Consider the following 20,745-nt stretch of genomic DNA (forward strand, 5'->3'; position numbering starts at 1 on the left):
GACAAGGAAACAAAATTAAAGGGTGGTAGACCACAATGAAATCCCAAGAGCTGAAGGGCTGAGGAAGCAAAATCTAGTATGATGCACAAAAATTCACAGCCACACAACAGGCACTTTTTCTACTGGAGACTGATTCCTATGTACTTCGTTCAGAAAGAAGCTACACAGAATACAGAGAAAAACGCAACTTGTACTGTAACGTGCTGGATAATAAGGTTTCCTCTGCACTTAAGCTACACCTATGCCCGCCACATGTGGAAGGTTTCATGATATCCTTTCTTCATGTACCAATGATGTGTCACGGCAAGTGGCAGCGCAAAAGAAACGGGAACGAAGATGAAGAATCAGCAGACTGGTAGGTAGGCAAGTTCAGTTGGTAGTTCAGTGCTTCTCCTGTCGTCCATGTTTCTTCATCTTCGTCCTCATTTTTTTTTTTCACTGCCACTTTCCATGATGAATCCCTGACTAGCCCACACCAAGATATTAATCAATGCAGTGATGTGGTTGTGCTCTAGGCAGCAACAAGGCAGCGTCTGACATGCCCCACTTTGTGCACCGCCACCGCAATCTGAAATCACCGGATGTGCAATTTCAAGCTGTTCAGGCTGCTATGCCTGGCAGCAGTGGCTTCCAAAGATCCTCCCCCTGGTAGTTTGTGTACTCTTTGGCTTGCTAACACTGGTTTCAATGCCTGCAAAATGCAACGGTGTGAACAACTTTAGGAATAAAAACTCCATGGCCACAGTTGAACAACGCGGCAGAATAATTTGAAACCCAAGACTTTGATACGATAGTCTCCCTTTCTAGTGGTAGGTGATGTATGTAGACCGTGACGTCCAGGACAGGCTATACAATTAGTACAGCAGCTCTGTGCGACTCTATGGACATGACTGCCGTGCTACTTAGCTCGCGCACAGTGGAAATGATGAGAGAAAATCCGAGACTCAACACCTGAGAGCAGTAATCTTGTTTTAAAAATATTACCAATAAAACAATACTGCTGATCTCACTGATACCAAGAAGTGCATTTGCTAGCAGCAGCAGTGTTTTCAGAAAGGCAGACTCTCACTATTCTGCCATTGGCGCTGCGCCACTGGCAGAATAGTGAGAGTCTGCCTTTCTGAAAACACTGCTGCTGCTAGCAAATGCACTTGCGCCACTGGCAGAATAGTGAGAGCCTGCCTTTCTGAAAACACTACAATGTGATGGGAAAGGGACTGAGGCAAAATAAAATTTCAGTCTGCCGACTTGCTTTCAAATTTTTGAACCCAAGTAAGTTCTGATGTCTTATAACAAATGAGTTGTTTTTGTCAGTCGTTACAGTTATTTCATTCAGCAAATGATCATCCCTATGTGCAGCAATCCGCTGTCTGCTCTTCTACTACTCCGTTTTTGTATGCTCATAGCTAGAATATCCAAGACGAGGACAGTTGCTGAGCACAACAGCACTGGAGCATGACGACATTAGTGTGTGCCGCTTGCTAAAATGATGGCACAAAGGGGTCAGTGTCTGTGTTCTGGTTGCTTGCTTACAGGTGCCCACTTATCATCCGCCTGACTATGCCCACTGCAGCTCAAAGGCCTCTCCCATCTCTCCATTTAACCCGGTCCCTTGCCAGCTGCGACGGCTATATCCCAGCAACCTTATTAATCTCATCCGCCCACCTAATTTTCTGCCGCCCCCTGCTATGCTTGGCATGTCTTGGGATCCAGACCGTCACCATTAAGGACCAGCAGTTATCTTACCTTCACATTACATGCCCTGCCCAAGCCTATTTCTTCTTATTGATTTCGACTAGGATGTCATTAACCCGCGCTTGTTCGCTCAACCACTTTGACCGTTTCCGGTGTGTTAACGTTACACCTACCATTTTCCTTTCCATTGCTTGCTACATTGTCCTTAACTTAAGCTGAGCCCTTTTCATTAGCCTCCACGTTTCTGTTGCATAGATGGGTACAGTTGAGACACAGCTGTTGTATACTCCTCTCTTGAGGCATATTCGTAAACTGCCATTCATGATCCCCACTGACATTTATTCTTAAAGAGACCGACAACTGAACCTGAAGCACTCCACTTTTTCAGCCCCGCAGAAACCTGTCTAAGGTGCTTGATCACAAAACAGCATTGTTAGGAATACTGTAGAAAACTTGTACCGAGAAGTTTCAAATCAATGGACACCAGTGTTTTATGTATCCTGGTGCCGGAAACTACGACCAGTGAGCACAATGGGGATTGCATGCTGGCAAACATGATCAACTTCAAACTGATATTTCCAGCTGCCAGACATTATTTACAGCTTTAGTATACCTTAGAGTTGTTTCAGTTTATACACCTAAAGTTGTTACAGCACAGTCGTGTATGCCTTAGTGACGGCAGCTTTCGAGGAACTTGGTTATTGCTTAAACAAAGAAATTGGTTTATGGTTTATGGCGATTAACGTCCCAAAGCAACTCGGGCTATGAGGGACATCATAGTGAAGGGCTTGAGATAATTTCGACCACCTCGAGTTCTGTAACAGGCACTGACATCGCACAGTGCACGGGCGTACGGCATTTCACCTCCTTCGAAATCAACCAGCAAGAACGGTGGGAAAGTAAGAACGGTGGCACCATCTAGTAACAAAGACTCGAAGCTCTCCATCTAAGATGAGAAGAGAGTGTTGCTATTGAAGGGAACACTGGAGAGAAGGTAAGCTATTATGAAATATGATGAACAATCCTAAAAGAAAAAAAAATGCCAGGCACATAGTAACAAATAAGTTATATTTTACTGATGTAGCAACAAATAAGTTGTATTCAACCACATGACCACATTGGTAAAATATGTCGAATATGTCGGTGCTCGGCTGCTGACCCGAAAGACGCGGGTTCGGTCCAGGCCGCGGCAGAGGAATTTGGATTTAGGCGAAATTCTAGAGGCTCGTGTGCTGTGCGATGTCAGTGCACATTAAAGAACCCCATGTGGTCGAAATTTCCGGACCCCTCCACTACGGCGTGTCTCATAGCCTGAGTCGCTTTGGGACGTTAAACCCCAATAAACCAATAAACCAACAATGGCAAGGTTTCACCGCAGAGCAGCACTTCAGTTTGTTTTATGCGTCTTTCAATGCCAAATAAGTATTGTAACTTTAGATTTCTTCGATGCTACACTGCCCGATTCTTATTACCGTAAAACCGGAATATACGTCGAACTTTTTTTCAAAAATCCATGGCAAAAAGTCAACCCCCATCTTATATACCGGTCACTGGTGGAAAAACTACACAAGTCTTGCAACAATGAGCAAAAGAAAATAGTCTCCATCACCATCGCCATCAGCAGCAGCGCGGTATGGCGACGTTGTGGCATCGCCAATTTGCGTTTTCATTGTCACAAAGTTATTTTGGTTTGTGGCTGGGTGTTGTCGGCATGGAAATCTCTCCACGCAGAGATGATGTGCAAGCCTTTTAAAAAATGCAGCATAAGTAATGCGCTAGGTGGCACAGAAGATGATGCTCTATGGGACGTGGACAGCAAGAATGTGACGACTCGAAGTAACGCTTCCGCGCTAAGTGTCTTTCTCTGTACTGTACACCCGGTCATTTCTTTAACAGTATCGTGCGACCAATTCCTCCCGTGTTTATCAGCACCCTATCACGTAGCGGCAAAAGAAGCGAGAGTAAGCGCATGTGTACACATGTGCATATCTCCCTTGTTTCGCCACTCAGCACCATTAAAGGGACCCTGAAATGGTTTCTTCAATCATATTTTATTGCAACAACTCTGTAGAGGTGGTCTCTGCGAGTATTCTAGTCTGATTCAGAAAGCTGCGCGTGGAACCAATAATTTACAAACAATTTTTTAAACTTGCCGCTCACAGCCAATTAGGGCGACACCTCACCGCGCGTTTTTACCCGCCCCTACCACATGACGTAAACTGGGCAGCCTTGGCCATGGACTGGGCGACCCTGATCAATGGCTCTGCCAAATGACGTCACGCGCAATTTTTGCAATATTTCATTTGAAACTGAGCACTGATGCTCCTTGAAATACTACTTTATTGATTGCTTATTATTTTTTAAAACACACGTATACAGAGGTAAGAATCCAGCGCATTTCTTGAAATTAATGTGGTACTTCCGGTAAAGAAGGAAATCCGTCTGCTCACAAAAGCACATGTTCTTGTCAAATCTTGGCGCCCGCCTTTGCGAGTTTCCTAGCTGCGCCGACGAGTCGCTGCTATAGTGTACTAGTATTCTATATATCGCTGCTGTCGTCGCCCTGTGGGTCTCGGTATGGCGTGTACTGAAAGGCGCGAAGCCCATCTCAGCGGTGGCTGCACGCAGCCGCACTTCGAGCTCCGGATCCATGCCGTTCGAGCAGCAAGCAGGAGACACATATGTGCGAAAACTTGGCCGGCGCGCCGCACCGATCGTCATCAGAAAGACTGCCAGCATTACTCGAGCAGCGACAAAGCATGCCTGCTTATGTTGGGAGATTTTGGCAAAGGCATCGCTCACGGGCTCTCCGAGCGACGAGCTCTGCTGCCGCCTGGCTGCCGTGGTCGTCGCTAGGCCTATAGCTCATTCCGCTTCGAAGCCACAGCGGCCGGCACTTCAGAAGTTGCCTGAGCTATAATAAAAGGCTTACTCTACACATCGCTTTACAGTCAACAGCATCATCTCACAATAAAGTAATAGTATGGTCACTTTCCGCGACGCTTTCAGCTGCGAAGCGAGCGGGCGCCAGGCGAGCCGGACCCCAACGTAGGCCCAGCGGCAGCTGCAAGGCGGTTGTGGCCAAAAATTTGCTCGTATCACAGTTGTTACCTTTACCAGCAGCTCAGTATTGGTCAGCGATCCTCAAATATGACACATTTTTCACATTTCTTGGCCTAGGGCTTATTATTTACGTCAAGAACACTCTTTAGCTCATTTTTTGACGCCGGCAGACGTGATCCAGGCCGGTCGGCCAGCCGGCATGCTCGGCGTAATTGACGTTCGCACAAGGAAATACCAAACAGCAATTCCACCAGAGATGATGCTTCCTAGATTCAAGCAAGGACAACATGTCTGTTCAAAAGTGGAACTTTCGGCAATGACACCGGCTGCGGCAACGCCAGGCGACGAACTGTGCTCTGGTCCCAGGCTGCCCTAGTCGTCGCTAGGCCTAATGGTTTCGCATCGAAGCCGCGGCTGACGGCGCTTCGGAAGTCGCTTGCGCTATATCAAAAGGCCTACTCTTCATATCGCTTTACTACGAACTCGTCCCATAATAGAATATATATTCGATTTCCACGACGCCTTCAGCAACGGGAGCTAGCAGGCGGCAGGCGAAGCGCCGCAGCAGCACCAAAGCGGCTATGGGATGAAATTTGCTAGTATCGCATTCATCACTTTTACGATCAGCTCGGTATTGGCCAACGACCGTCAGAAGTGATGCATTTTTGACATGCATCTATCCCAGGGCTTGCTATAAACGTGAACAAACAATACTAGCGCATTTTTCACTCACCAGCGGCCGGCATCAAGGATGGCAGGCCGGACCGGCGTGGCTCGGCCCCGAGCGCCCTGAGGAGCGCGCTGTACGTCATCACGACGCTGCCGCTCTCCGCGCTCGATTTGGCTCCCGCTTCCCGTCGTTGCGTCTGCCGCGCACGGCTCGTCGTTGACATCTAGCAAGTTGCACACAGGCGACGAGCTGCGATCGGACGTTGCGACGCCGTTCGCAACAGCGCACCGCAGTGAATCACACTCACTTTTCGCACATGTGTCAGCGACCACCGGAAGTAAACAAGCAGAGCACCATTGCTTGATGTATGCATGGGCGGAGCATCGGCCCGTCTTTTCTTTTTTTTTTCGGAGCGAGCCCCGCGCGTATGAGTTGAGGATAGTATGTGGGGGAGAGGAGGAACATCATTTTTAATCGGCGATATGTTCGGTGTTGATGGAGTTCGCTTAACAATTTTTGCAGTGCGGCGACAAGTGATGGAATACCGATCTCTCGTGGGCTTTTGCTAACCTTGGCAAAGAGCTTTTCAGGGTCCCTTTAATAAGGCGCTGACAAGAATGCGGGTCCATAGTTGCGAGATAGGGCTGAAGAATCGGCCGGGTGTACATACGAGCAGCATCTAAATGAAAATAAATACTGTCACCACTGTGCAACCGGTTGAGTCGCATTTGTTTCAAGGTAAGGGTGTCTTTCAGAACTTTTGCCGTTGAAAAAGATTTTTTCATTTTTAGAATTGGTTAGTTGGGGGGTCGACCTACATTCCGGTCCGACCTATATTCCGGTTCTTACGGTATATACGAGGCAGGATCTTTTCATTTCCACCATAATCTCAAGACAGGTTCCGGCCAGTAGCCAATCCCTAAGGCAGGGATCTCACACTTTTGCGGCTGCTGGCCATTTTTTCACAATGTTTGCGCGATTGCTGCCGTCTTCATGCATATGATAAAAAAGAAGCTTTACATCATTAGAATATTGAATGTATTTAAGTTTCAAAGGTATACGTTATTGATAGCAATAACTGTTGGTACAAGTAGAATCAGCAAAAACGTAGTGCATAAAACAATGCTTAACTATCTAACGTGTTTCACTGGTTCATGCAAAATAAACTAGCTGTGAATGTGGAAAAAACCACACATGGTAATCCACTCCCGGCGTAGATCAATCACCTCAAATATTAAAATAAAAATGAAGAATTATGAACTTGACAGGGTTGGGTCATTCAAGTACCTTGGCATAATAATAGATAACCACATGAATTAGCAAGCGCACATCAACTCAGTCTGCGCAAAGCTATCACCTGGCTGTCATACACTACTAAAAGCATAGAATTATTTTGACGATAAGGTGTTAAGAATGCAACATTTCACCTTTATTCAAAACCCCTAATCATATTGTATACATACTTGGGGTTGGATATACACAACATTTCTTCAACCACAAAGGCAGCTACAAAAATGAACTTTCTATGAACACCCACATAAGGTACTGTTTCATAAATTACAGGCATTGCCATTTGACATACTCTGTGAAAAAATATGACCATTACCAAGAATACTGTCCTCAGAAACAACCATCCTTTCCAAGCATCATTCTACTCCTCATCCTGCACCACTAGAAATTCGTTGACGGGTAACATTAATTTACCCAGAACAGACGGTGTGTATGGGGATTGGTGACATCCATTTAGGGACAGAAAAATATGGAATAACTTACAATTTTTTAGCACTAGTGAAGGTAGATTTTGTGTCCTTGCTTTCTCATGTTTAAGAATTATAGTATCTTGGATATGTGTTTCGAGTTATAAGGTGTATATCTCTTGTATATATAGTCCTGCTCTTAAGTTGTATTTCCCGTGTATATATAGTGCTATACTTATACAGTACTCATGCATGCAATATTATCCGATATGAATACCTACGTAACACTTCCCCTTACATATTGAATATTTTGGTTTGTATCCTTACATATATGCAATGAATGTTTAAATACACGTTTGACATGGACCCATTTACTACCCGTTGGCAAAGGGTCCAAAGTTTTCTTTTCCCTTTTGTATTGTACAAGGAACCAAATAAACCTTGAATTGAATTGAACGTTTCTGTTTGACTCGCCTGCCTGCAGGATGCCTTGGAAAAAAACACAAAAAAGATGGCTGTTCCTCCAGCATTAAATAAAATGTCAATCTTGGTATGTTAAGAGTAACTTTTGGTTCTCGTGAACCGTTATTTAGATCCAGCACGTTTCAAACAGACCGAAAATGAGAAAAATGATGCATACTAGAGGTTCAATAGTTTCTAGTGTATTTCACAAAACACACCTATATTTGGCACATTTGAGGGACGTGCACACTTTGTTAAAGGGGCAATGAACGAGACTCTCAATGAAAGTGTGGTGTACCTGGCATGTTAATGGACACCGCTTCACGAACATCCTCCAGCAAGAATTTCTTAAATGCACTTGTAGAAGCTCAGTTATCTGCAGTCAAATTTTGAATTTCAGCATATCCATGAATATTCCTTTCCTCTCATCACTTTTTCCACGCAGGTGGGCACTCCTCCACCAGCCCCACCGCCGATGTGCGCGGGAATTCGCCGGGGTGCAGGGATTACTGACCCCAAGCAACGCAGCTGGCCTGCCATGGCCATAGTAGCTGCGTGTAACCAATAGCCGTCTTCGAACAGAACAGACCCTCCCGTGCGACGGAGAGGGCATGATCATGACAGAGTTGCCTGAAAGGACCAGCCAACTTTCATGTCATAGTGATTCTCTGCTGTGTGTAGAAATGTATTATTAAATGTACCGAGGTTATGGGACTTTTTGTTTTCGTGTGACAAGCATTTGCTCGTCGGGTAGCATGGTTAAACAAATATGAGCTCCAACTCCTGCTTGACAACTTTGCATCGCAAAATGTGTTGCTTTCTCTAGCTGTGGTGAAACAGTTCTTGCCACCAAATGCCAAGTGCAAGGTACAGCCACTGGACATGGGCGTCTTTCATGCGCTCAAGGTGTCCTATAAACAGTGCATCATCAAACTCTTACTGATACCAATTCAAACACCAGATAGCGATGCTCTGGTTCGGATATCTTTGTTCGTTGCTGTGGAAATTACCAAGGCCATGCGGATAGGACTGACTGTGGAGTGCATTAGGAATTGCTTCCGTAAAGCATGCTTTACGGGCCTAATGACGACTGAGAACACTGCTGAACACCTGAATGATTAGACACACGTGAATTTGTAGCAAAGTGCTGTTGATGCACAGGAGACTGGGCATGATTTCACCTGAGGTGACTTTGCTGGTGTGCATTATGAAGATGGCAACACAATGTCACACACAGATGAAGCCATTATATGCAAAATAAGTGCACTGCCTGGCTGCCAAGAATCCGATGACGAGAACGCCTACCTGCCACTACAGTCGCCAACCGATTTTTCGGACCCTCAAGGGGCTGAGATGGCGTCCGGAAAAACGAATTCACGCAAAAAAAAGTAACTTTATTTATCGAGCGGCTTGAAAAGGTGTTCAATTTGCCTCTGCGTGGCGCTACATTGCCGTACAAGAAAGTCGGCTTGCACGTCGGCAAGGGTGACGTTCTCGCTGTACACAGCCAAAAGCACCATCAGAGCGCGGGTTAGTTCACTGCTAGTTGGCAGCACAGTCTCTGGCTCCTGACTGTCGGAGCCCGAGTCATCACTTTCCAGCGCCTGGCAAACAATTTCGTCGTTGGTAAGCCCAGCGCAGAGCTCGATCTCGCTGTCAACATTAGCAAACTGCTCCAGCGACACTTCCACGGGAACGGCTCCTGCAGCGCGCAAGTGCTCGATGAGGTCAGCAGATGAAGACGGCTGATCGGATTCACTGGCGCTATCATCGGATGACGACGGCACTTCGTCTCAGATCGCGAAACCCGCGTGGCGGAAGCAATTCCGCAGTGTGTCCTCGGTCACCCCCTTCCATGCATCGGAAAGCATGCCGAGTGCAGACGGCAAGTCGACACTGTAGGTTTTGCCGCTGTCCACGCATAACACCATGCGACTAAGCACGCGTGACCGATATAGGTGCTTGAGTGTCCGGATAACGCCTTGGTCCATGGGCTGTAGTAGGGACGTCGTGTTCGGCAGCAAGAATTCCAGCTGCATAGCTTCCAGATCCTTGACATGGCCATGTGCAGCGCAGCTGTCCACCAGCATGAGAACTTTGCGTCCTTGGCGCTCGAACTTTTTGCCCAGCTTCTGGATGTAGCCTTCGAAAATCTGCTGCGTTATCGAAGCCTTCTTGTTTGCTTCATACAGCACTGGGACACGCGCTCCTTTAAGACACCTTGGATTTTTTGATTTCCCGATTACCAGCATCGGGAGCTTTTCGGTGCCGCGCATGTTGCAGCCGACAAGGACTGTTAGCCGTTCCTTGCTGTGCTTGCCACCGTGGCAAGGGTCGCCAGCGAAAGTAAGGGTTTTTTTTCCGGTAACAGCTTATAAAACAGCCCGGTTTCATCACGATTAAATGTATCTTCGGGCGCAAACTGCTGAAGCAACGACTGCAGCCTGCCACACCGATAGCTTTCAACAGCCGCCTTGTCAACCGCGGCACTCTCGCCCGCCGCACATTTTTATTGCGAAGCAATACTACTTTAGCTACCACCTCAGCCCGTCAAAACGCGAGGCGGTGGTAGGCACGGTTGACCTTTACCATGACGTCTGGTGTGACGTCACACCATCTGTGTTAAAACGGGGCTCCATCTCACGCCGTCGCGATGTGAGGCGGTAGGCATGGAGCGGCGGCCTAACTCCCGCTCCTCTCACCAGGGGCGCCGCGTTCGGAGTGACGTCACACCATCTGTGTAAAAACGGGACCCCATCTCACGCCGTCACGATGTGAGGCGGTAGGCATGGAGCGGCGGCCTAACTCCCGCTCCTCTCACCAGGGGCGCCGCGTTCAGAGTGACGTCACACCATCTGTGTAAAAACGGGGCCCCATCTCACGCCGTCACGATGTGAGGCGGTAGGCATGGAGCGGCGGCCTAACTCCCGCTCCTCTCACCAGGGGCGCCGCGTTCGGAGTGACGTCACACCATCTGTGTAAAAACGGGGCCCCATCTCACGCCGTCACGATGTGAGGCGGTAGGCATGGAGCGGCGGCCTAACTCCCGCTCCTCTCACCAGGGACGCCGCGTTCGGAGTGACGTCACACCATCTGTGTAAAAACGGGGCCCCATCTCACGCCGTCACGATGTGAGGCGGTAGGCATGGAGCGGCGGCCTAACTCCCGCTCCTCTCACCAGGGGCGCCGCACTAGGAGTGACGTCACACCATCTGTGTAAAAACGGGGGCCCGGCTCGAGCCGTCGCAGTGCGAGGCGGTAGGCACTGACTCTGGTTCGGCCTCTCGTGAGGCTTGAGAGTGCCGCCTCAAGCGAGCAAGACACTTCGGCAGAATGCAAAGAGGAAGCAACAGCGAGCCGCAGAGACAGAAGAAGAACGAGAAGAACGGCTTTCCAAGCGACGTGCTCAAGATGCAGCCAGGTGAAAAAGATGCTCAATATCTTCGGCAGCAGAAACAACGGCAGAAGCAAGGGAGGAAGTTGCGAACAAGCGGTACAATAGCAGAACCCGCGTATTGCTTCGCAATTACCAGGCTTAACCAAGCTAAGCCGCCACCAATTTTTTTTGAAGCTGAGGTCGTGTCTCCTCTTAAAATTTCGGACCCAACCATCGCTAAACTTGCAGCCTTCAATATTCATCTGCAGTGCCAGGGTTTCTGCTTTTTTCTTTTTTTTTAAACATCACCAGACACCGGCACCTGTCTGGCAATCATAGCTTTCAGCCACACCAGAATGGCTTCCTCAAGCTTCGGGTAGGCACCTTGGCTGATGTTCTTTTGGCGGGATCCGGATGACTTCTCGGCGGCTTCTAGAAGTTTTACCTTGTTTTTTAGGTAATACGAGATCGTCTGCTTCGAGATCGCAAATTGCTTGGCAACGTCTGCTTGCGACCGGCCACTTTCCACTTGCCTGATAATGGTGGCTTTCTTTTCTATAGTCAAACGCCTGTAATTTCCTCGCTTCAGTGGTTTCGTCGCGGAGGCGGACGAAGACGGCGGTATCGGCGCCATCGGTAACCGCCTGTAGTTGACGCGGCGATAAACAGCACAACACACCACACGTGAATGGCGACCACGGCGACTGACGGCTATTCACAGGACCGTAGCACGGCAGAGCTGGCACTGGCGGGGCGGTGTAGGCACAAAGGAGGTGCAGCAAGCGATGCCTGCTATCGAGGCTATACTGGGTATGCTAAGTACCGGTTCCGATGGCGTGATCAGCTGACGATATGACATGTGGGTTCGAGGTTGCAGAAAACCAAAATGGCAGCAACCAGAAAAGCAAAATGGCGCAGGCGCTGTTTACGTTTTCGGTAGCTCTTGAGTCGGCAACCGAAAGAAAAAGTCCGGAAAATCGAAAGAGAAGGATTTCAAGCATCCGAAATTTTGGTCGGTGTTATACATTGGCTCTATAGAGCGCGTGGCAGTGCCATGGCAAGGTCTGGATTTTCAGGCAGGTCCGGAAAATTGGGCGTCCGAAATATTGGTCGGCAACTGTAGTTGCCTAGAAATCTTTAATGTCGATTAGTTATATCCTGTTCTTAAAGCAGGCATTTAGAGCGTCTGCGAAGAACATTAAGTATGACCACACTTCAAGGCTAGGAAACTCCAGTGATAGAGTCTCCTTTGATGAAGCCAATGCACATAACGAAATCTGCCCCTGAGAAGTATTGTACAAACCATTCCTTCATTGCACATACATAAATAATACGTACACCTCATAACCAAACCCGTAGGGATCTAATTTACCTCCTACATCAAATGACACTGGTTTATATGCCTATGATGTGCTTTCACTGCCATCATAAGTCGAGGCAGTTGCCTCACCACGCTGCCGATAGCATCTCTCTCTGTGGCTACACCATCCTTTTACGCTGTATGGCCGGAAAGAAAATTTTATTGATTTCACCACAAATTCTGAAAATTGCAACACACAGTTACAAGTGAAAAATATTCTCAAACAGCAACCACTTGTGAGCTGACCAGCATTATGAAAGAGCAAATGTAGTTTTGCAGCACACAACATATAGCTGAATTTCTCAATGCAAAGAGGTAAATGTTCCCTTAAACTGTTTTCAACAGCTCTAACTCCACAAGCTGTTATAAATTTAAAATATTTTTATGCCAATGGTCACCCCATGAATGCAGTCGCCAAAGCAAGTTCAATAAGTTTTGATAAGCACAACATGTATGACAGCTCGCTGTAGGAATGCTTAAATGTCACCAAGCCACTAGGGTAAAATACAATAAGACAACAACTGCTGCTGTGGCAGAAATGCAAAACTGTCACCTAATCTACATCATCTTTGTCAAGACTGACAATGCTGAGGACACGACTTGTAACAAAACTATGCCGAACTTATAGGGATGGCAATTTGACAAAGGTTAACCGGGAATCGTGCGACATAATTTTCATTAAAATTTTTTTTTTTCAATTTAAACAAACAGAACAAACATGCATCTTTGTGTCCCTGCCGTGGTCTCCAATAATACAGTGAAAGCTCGTTAATTCGAACCTCGATAATTCGAATTTCGGATAATTCGAACTACACTGCTTGGTCCGGCCAAGCTCCATAGAGATCTGTGTATAAAAAAGCCCGTTAATTCGAAAGCGAGTCGGTTCCGCTACGGATAATTCGAACTACGCGCCGCCGCGCCTGTGCGGCTTGGCGCACAGCACGTCGCCAAAAAAAGAAAAAGAAAGCATCTCTGCATAGTCAGAGGCTGCCCAAGTCCTAAATGGGGACAGAAGATGGAACCAGATAAAACCGTGGATGAGTGGTTAAAGCCTACATGGCGCCATCACCGGCGCGGCGGCACTAGGCGGCACCGGAGGGTAGGGGTTAGCGGCAGCGGTGGCGGCTGCCTATCCTCTTTTCCGCACAACCTCCGGAAATCGCAACTAAAGGCTCGTTAATTCGAGCCCTGTTAATTCGGAAATACGGATAAGTACTGTCGGCGCGGTCCCAGCCAACGCCCGTGAAAGGCTATGACTTTCGGACGGGCGCTACAAATTATGCGCGAAAAACTTTTCTTTTTTTTTCTTTGCGAGTGTCGTCCGTCCTTTCACCCATCAGACGCCAACGGAAGCACGCGGTCTGCCGCGATCATGAGGCCGGCTTTTAGCATCGTTCGCTGCAAAAGGCGTTTGCTGCTGCTATCGCGCGTTCCTATGACCGAGTGGCAGTAGACGGCGTCCGCCCCAATCGCCCATGCGATAAGGCGAACGTACTGAAAACGAGGCTTGCACAACCGGACAAGCGTTGGCACTCTGCCAAGTTCGCTTCCCCACTTGCTAGAGCTAACGCCAAAAGTAAACACACCGTGATGTTATCGCTGCGCAGCATCTTGGCGCGCCGCCAAGAAATGCGTTGTGGACCTTGACGGCGCGAAACGGAGGGACGCTTTTTTTTTTCAAATTCTTTGGCAAAAATCGGGGTTGGGTGGGTTCATTATACGAGTGGGTTCGTTGGTACATATACCGTAATGCAAATGGTTCTCGCCGGTTTTTTCGCGGCCATTCGATAATTCGAACATCGGATAATTCGAACTTTTTTCCCGGTCCCGTGAAGTTCGAATTAACGAGCTTTTACTGTATAGCCATGACAAGCATGAAAAGATGAATAACTTGAATAACACATCTCGAGCTTGTTGGTTGTTCATCACAACTCAAAACAGCACAAAACTTCACAAGGATGCAGAAAGGGAAGACGAGACACAGCGCTGTGTCTCATTTACTCTTTCTGTGTCCTTGTGATGTCTGCACAGTTTTTGCATCAATATGAGAACAGAGACTTTACTCGTGGTATTAAACGCAAAAAAGAAAACTTCTTTTACATTACTATATGGATTTGTAAGCTACTGCCAAAAACTCGCCTTCAGAAGTGGCACACGCTGTAAAAACCCAACTTTTCCTTCACCCACATATGCTTTCGCTGGTAGATGGCCAAGAAATCGTCAGCAATGCGCACAGCTAACACTCGTTAATTAAGTCAATTTGGAAACTGCAGATAACACCAGTGCAAGTCTATGGTGTCAGATGCCCGCTAACTTGGATGCTATAGATCTCGCACCGGTTCATTCAAATGGGCTCCTGAAGGGAGGCTGCGTCTACGAATGGCGTACAGATGTCAAAATAGTCCCAACCAAACATGAATTCAATGCTGCACAGTTAACCACACACATCCGACGACGAGGCCCTTTCTATTTTCATGCAGCTCTGCCTCAATGCTCCTGGCAGATTTCACGCGAAATGCATTGCCTGAAATGTCAAAAATAATCATTGTCGCTCTGTTTTCACCTCAATAGCAGGTGACCACTGCCCAATCTTTCACCAAGTATATTTGCTGTGATGCAAGCAGCTTTTAGTTTCTTTCGAGGATGTTTGATAAATTAAATTTTTTCTAGTTCCTTGAAATCTGAATTACCAAGCTTTTACTATGTTATACACACAACTATAAACCTTGTTGCTCTAATAAACTAATATTAATAATAATCTGCTAAATCTAATAAGTGATGCCATGCGCACATGCCATGCCAGTCCCAGTCAATCAAAGCATTACCTCGGTATGATCATGCTTCTTATGATCAGGAGGAAGGAGCTGAAAAAGTGCTTTCCGCCATTCTACATTGAGGCCATGTAAAGTTGTATATTTTTTGCAACGTGGCTAACGTAATCTAGATAGGTAAGCTAGCAATGGCTCTCACATCTAATGTTAGGAAAAAGGCAACTAACCTTCATAAAACTGTGGTATTCTGAGAGTGTAGTTTGATTTCATGGCGTTTTAAATGCTGCTTTTCCTTGAATGCCACTGAGCAGAACTGACACTGATGTGGTTTTTCCCTCTTGTGGGCTCGGACATGCTTTAACAGGGCTCCATTCCGGGCAAAGACCATGGGACAAAGCTGGCACTTGTATGGCATCTCACCCGTGTGGGTGCGAACGTGTTCCAATAAGGTCGCTCTAAATGAAAAGCTGCGCCCGCAGTAGTCGCACTTGTGTGGCCGCTCACCCGTGTGGGTACGAAGGTGGTCCCTCATGGTGGCCTTTTGAGCAAAGCTGCACCCACAGTGGTCACACTGGTATGGACGCTCACCCGTGTGAGTGCGAAGGTGTGCCAACAAAGTTTTCTTTCGAGCAAAGCTGCTTTTACAGTGGTTGCACTGATGGGGACGCTCACCCGTGTGGGTACGAAGGTGGTCAGTCAGGGTGACCTTTATAGCAAAGCAGCACCCGCATTGGTCACACTTGTATGGACGCTCACCCGTGTGAGTGCGAAGGTGTTGCAACAGAGTTCTTTTTTCAGAAAAGCTGCTTTCACAGTGGTCGCACTGATATGGACGCTCACCCGTGTGGGTAAGAAGGTGTCTCACCAGGTGGCTCTTGCGAGCAAAGCTATTTCCACAGTGGTTGCACTGATATGGACGCTCACCCGTGTGGGTACGAAGGTGGTTCACCAGGGTGGTCTTGTGAGCAAAGCTATTTCCACAGTGGTTGCACTGATATGGACGCTCACCCGTGTGGGTACGAAGGTGTCTCACTAGGTGGCTCTTGCAAGCAAAGCTATTTCCACAGTGGTTGCACTGATATGGACGCTCACCCGTGTGGGTACGAAGGTGTACAATGAGGTTGCTCTTTTGAGCAAACCTGCTTTCGCAGTGGTCGCACTGGTAGGGATGGTCGCCGATGGGGGTAACAAGGTGAGGCTCTAGGTGGGTTTCCTTCGCGAAGCCCCTGATGCTGTGGCTGGACTGATACAGCTCCTGGCTGGTGTGTTCACCTTGGCGGTTTCCAGCGGTGCTGCAAGGACTTGGCATGGTGTGTTGCATATGGGTGCTGTTATCCTGGAAGTTTTCCCCTGGCGAGACACCATGCTCGGGATCAGCTGTGGCCAGGCCTGCAGCAAGAAAGGCAGGGAATTTTAAATGAAATGCAAGACCACATGTGTCACAGTTTTCAGTGGTGAGGCCAGAAACCTATTAATCAAGGAGGCATACAACATTTAAGCTAACATGTTCATTGTCAGGGTAAATGGGTTGAACTTAGAAAAAAAAAACGAAAAAACTAAGCTTTCTAGAAAGTATCTTACTTATAAATATACATGCAGTTAGAAGGATGTTCCACCTTTTGAATCATTATTGAAAGCAATAAGCATACTCTGTAACCAACTTAAAAACTGGACCTGCCACGGCAAAGTGCATGTATGATCCCTAGTTTTATGGCTGGAACATTACAAACCTGTCCAATATTTTTTTATGAATAAATGAATGTGAGTGAGCTTTCACCCTTGACAAAGTACACTTCTAAATACAGCATTCAATCTGTATACTAAAGCTACAATCGTAATTACCATGCACACTGAAGGAATGACATTAGGAAAGTCCTGGAGAAACACAGCTGAAGGCTTGGTTTCCTTTCTAGAAATGTAGCCAAATGCTCAATAGTAAGTTCAAGATAAGCTGTCATGAAGGAAAATAACAAAACATTCGGAATATTAGCATTGGCACACAGTATCATCTCAAGTATCATTTCAGAGTGTATGCTTTACGGGCTACCGTGCTGTTTATTGTACCAACAAAGCAAGAAATTGTACATCTGTTCGCAAGAAAAGGTAAGGAATCAATTTTTTCATACAGCGTCAGAAAGAACAAAGCTCCCTGACTAAAATTATCTGCAGGTTGATATTACCAAACTGAGGCATAATAAGGTAAGGAATCAATTTTTTCTTACAGCGTCAGAAAGAACAAAGCTCCCTGACTAAAATTATCTGCAGGTTGATATTACCAAACTGAGGCATAATGAAGAAATAGCGAAAACATATGCACGCACGAGTTCTGAATGTCAACTCAGCAAATTAAAAGAAAACAGATTGTAAAAATAACACTTTTGTACTCAGGCTAGCATAATACGGCCTGGTGTTCTGCAAAAAATAATGACTAATAAAAGAACGATTACAAACAATTTGTCAGCAGTGTCAAGAATGAAATACACAGTACTAAAATAAGCACAAATCACTAATACCAAAGCACAATGAACCAGACTAGGCAATCTTTCCAACCAGCATATGAAATCAGAAGCACATGCAACAAATGCTTCTGTAGACATCAGGTAAATGAGCGGACTTTAATATTCATCCCAGAATATCTGGCTGCATAAGAAGAAAAATATTAAAAAATTGAACTTGGTCTTTAGGAAAGGAAATGACGCAGTAACTGTGTCACATATCTCGGTGGACACCCAAACCACGCTGGTGAAAGAAGACATGCAAAAAGAAGAGCCGTAGCGGATACTACTGCTTTTCAGAGCTCATTTAATAAGAATGTGACATGAAAAAGTGTACAGGTAGCAACAGGCAGTAAAATATTGAGACAAGGAAACAAAATTAAAGGGTGGTAGACCACAATGAAATCCCAAGAGCTGAAGGGCTGAGGAAGCAAAATCTAGTATGATGCACAAAAATTCACAGCCACACAACAGGCACTTTTTCTACTGGAGGCTGTTTCCTATGTACTTCGTTCAGAAAAAAGCTACACAGAATACAGAGAAAAATGCAACTTGTACTGTAACGTGCTGGATAATAAGGTTTCCTCTGCACTTAAGCTACACCTATGCACACATGTGGAAGGTTTCATGATATCCTTTCTTCATGTACCAATGATGTGTCACGGCAAGTGGCAGCGCAAAAGAAACGGTAACGAAGATGAAGAATCAGTACACTGGTAGGTAGGCAAGTTCAGTTGGTAGTTCAGTGCTTCTCCTGTCGTCCATGTTTCTTCATCTGCGTCCTCATTTTTTTGGCGCTGCCACTTTCCATGATGAATCCCTGACTAGCCCACACCAAGATATTAATCAATGCAGTGATGTGGTTGTGCTCTAGGCAGCAACAAGGCAGTGTCTGACATGCCCCCCTTTGTGCACCGCCTCCGCAATCTGAGATCACCGGATATGCCAGTTCAAGCTGTTCAGGCTGCTATGCCTGGCAGCAGTGGCTTCCAAAGATCCTCCCCCCCTGGTAGCTTGTGTACTCTTTGGCTTGCTAACACTGGTTTCAATGCCTGCAATATGCAACGGTGCGAACAACTTGAAGAATAAAACCCCCATGGCCACAGTTGAACAACGAGGCAGAATAATTTGAAACCCAAGTCTTTGACACGATAGTCTCCCTTTCTTGTGGTAGGTGATGTCCAGGACAGGCTATGCAATTAGTACAGCAGCTCTGTGCGACTCTATGGACATGACAGCCGTGCAACTTAGGTCACGCACAGAGGAAATGATGAGAGAAAATCCGAGACTCAACAGCTGAGAGCAGTAATCTTGTTTTAAAAATACTACAAATAAAATATTACTGCTGGTCTCACTGATACCAAGAAGTGCATTTGCTAGCAGCAGCGCAGCACCACTGGCAGAATAGTGAGAGTCTGCCTTTCTGAAAACACTACAATGTGATGGGAAAGGGACTGAGGCAAAAGAAAACTTCAGTCTGCCAACTTGCTTTCAAATCTTCGAACTAACCCAAGTAAGTTCTAATGTCTTATAATAAATGAATCTAGTCCATCCCTAAATGACAAGCTCCGCCAAGAACATGTTTGCCAAATGAATTGTTTCTTAGTCGTTACAGTTATTTCGTTCTGCAAATGATCATCCCCATGTGCAGCAATCCGCTGTCTGCTCTTCTACTACTCCGTTTTTGTAGGCTCATAGCTAAAACATCCAATACGAGGATATTTGTTGAGCATAATAACACTGGAGCAAGACGACATTAGTGCGTGCCGCTTGCTAAAATGATGGCACAAAGGGTTCAGTGCCTGTGTTCTGGTTGCTTGCTTACAGGTACCCACTTATCAGCCTGACTATACCCACTGCAGCTCAAAGGCCTCTCCCATCTCTCTCCGTTTAACTCGGTCCCTTGCCAGCTGCGACGGCTATATCCCAGCAACCTTATTAATCTCATCCGCCCACTTAATTTTCTGCCGCCCCCTGCTATGCTTGGCATGTCTTGGGATCCAGTCCGTCACCATTAAGGACAAGCGGTTATCTTACCTTCACATTACATGCCCTGCCCAAGCCTATTTCTTCTTATTGATTTCGACTAGGATGTCATTAACCCGCGCTTGTTCCCTCAACCACTTTGACCGTTTCCGGTGTGTTAACGTTACACCTACCATTTTCCTTTCCATTGCTTGCTACATTGTCCTTAACTTAAGCTGAGCCCTTTTCATTAGCCTCCACATTTCTGTCGCATAGATGGGTACAGTTGAGACACAGCTGTTGTATACTTCTCTCTTGAGGCATATTGGTAAACTGCCATTCATGATCCCCACTGATATCTATTCTTAAAGAGACCCACAACTAAGCCTGAAGCACTCCATTTTTTCAGCACCGCGGAAACCTGTCTAAGGTGCTTGATTACAAAACAGTTTTGTTAGGAATACTGTAGAAAACTTGTACCGAGAATTTTTGAAATCAATGGACATTACTGTTTTATGTATCCTGATGCCGGAAACTATGATCAGTGAGCACAATGGGGATTGCATGCTGGCAAACATGATCAACTTCAAACTGATATTTCCAGCTGCCAGACATTATTTACAGCTTTAGTATACCTTAGAGTTGTTTCAGTTTATACACCTAAAGTTGTTAACAGCACAGTCGTGTATGCCTTAGTGACGGCAGCTTTCGAGGAACTTGGTTATTGCTTAAACAAAGAAATTGGTTTATGGTTTACGACGATTAATGTCCCAAAGCAACTCGGGCTATGAGGGACATCATAGTGAAGGGCTTGAGATAATTTCGACCACCTCGAGTTCTGTAACAGGCACTGACATCGCACAGTGCACGGGCGTACGGCATTTCACCTCCTTCGAAATCAACCAGCAAGAACGGTGGGAAAGTGAGAACGGTGGCACCATCTAGTAACAAAGACTCGAAGCTCTCCATCTAAGATGAGAAGAGAGTGTTGCTATTGAAGGGAACACTGGAGAGAAGGTAAGCTATTATGAAATATGATGAACAATCCTGAAAGAAAAAAAAAATGCCAGGCACATAGTAACAAATAAGTTATATTTTACTAATGTAGCAACAAATAAGTTGTATTCAACCACATGACCACATTGGTAAAATATGTCGAATATGTCGGTGCTCGGCTGCTGACCCGAAAGA

General features: G+C 46.3%; 1 protein-coding gene across 2 annotated transcripts in view; it reads right to left on the bottom strand.

Annotated features, from left to right (window-relative positions):
• LOC149365460 (uncharacterized) overlaps nucleotides 1–17,296 on the bottom strand; it is a 41,631-nt gene extending 24,335 nt beyond the window's left edge. The window contains exon 1 of one of the 2 annotated variants that reach the window (XM_089542720.1): nucleotides 16,367–17,296. In XM_089542720.1, coding sequence (XP_089398846.1) covers nucleotides 16,367–16,415 — 49 coding nt within the window. In that variant the 5' untranslated portion in view covers nucleotides 16,416–17,296. Of the gene's footprint in view, nucleotides 1–16,186 lie in introns of both variants that reach the window. The other variant, XM_089542725.1, reaches the window with a different exon arrangement.
• Between the last annotated feature and the right edge of the window lie 3,449 nt (nucleotides 17,297–20,745).

The sequence above is a fragment of the Amblyomma mixtum genome, chromosome 1 (genome assembly GCF_055824585.1).
Source record: "Amblyomma mixtum isolate Tamu chromosome 1, ASM5582458v1, whole genome shotgun sequence".
Taxonomy (NCBI): domain Eukaryota; kingdom Metazoa; phylum Arthropoda; class Arachnida; order Ixodida; family Ixodidae; genus Amblyomma; species Amblyomma mixtum.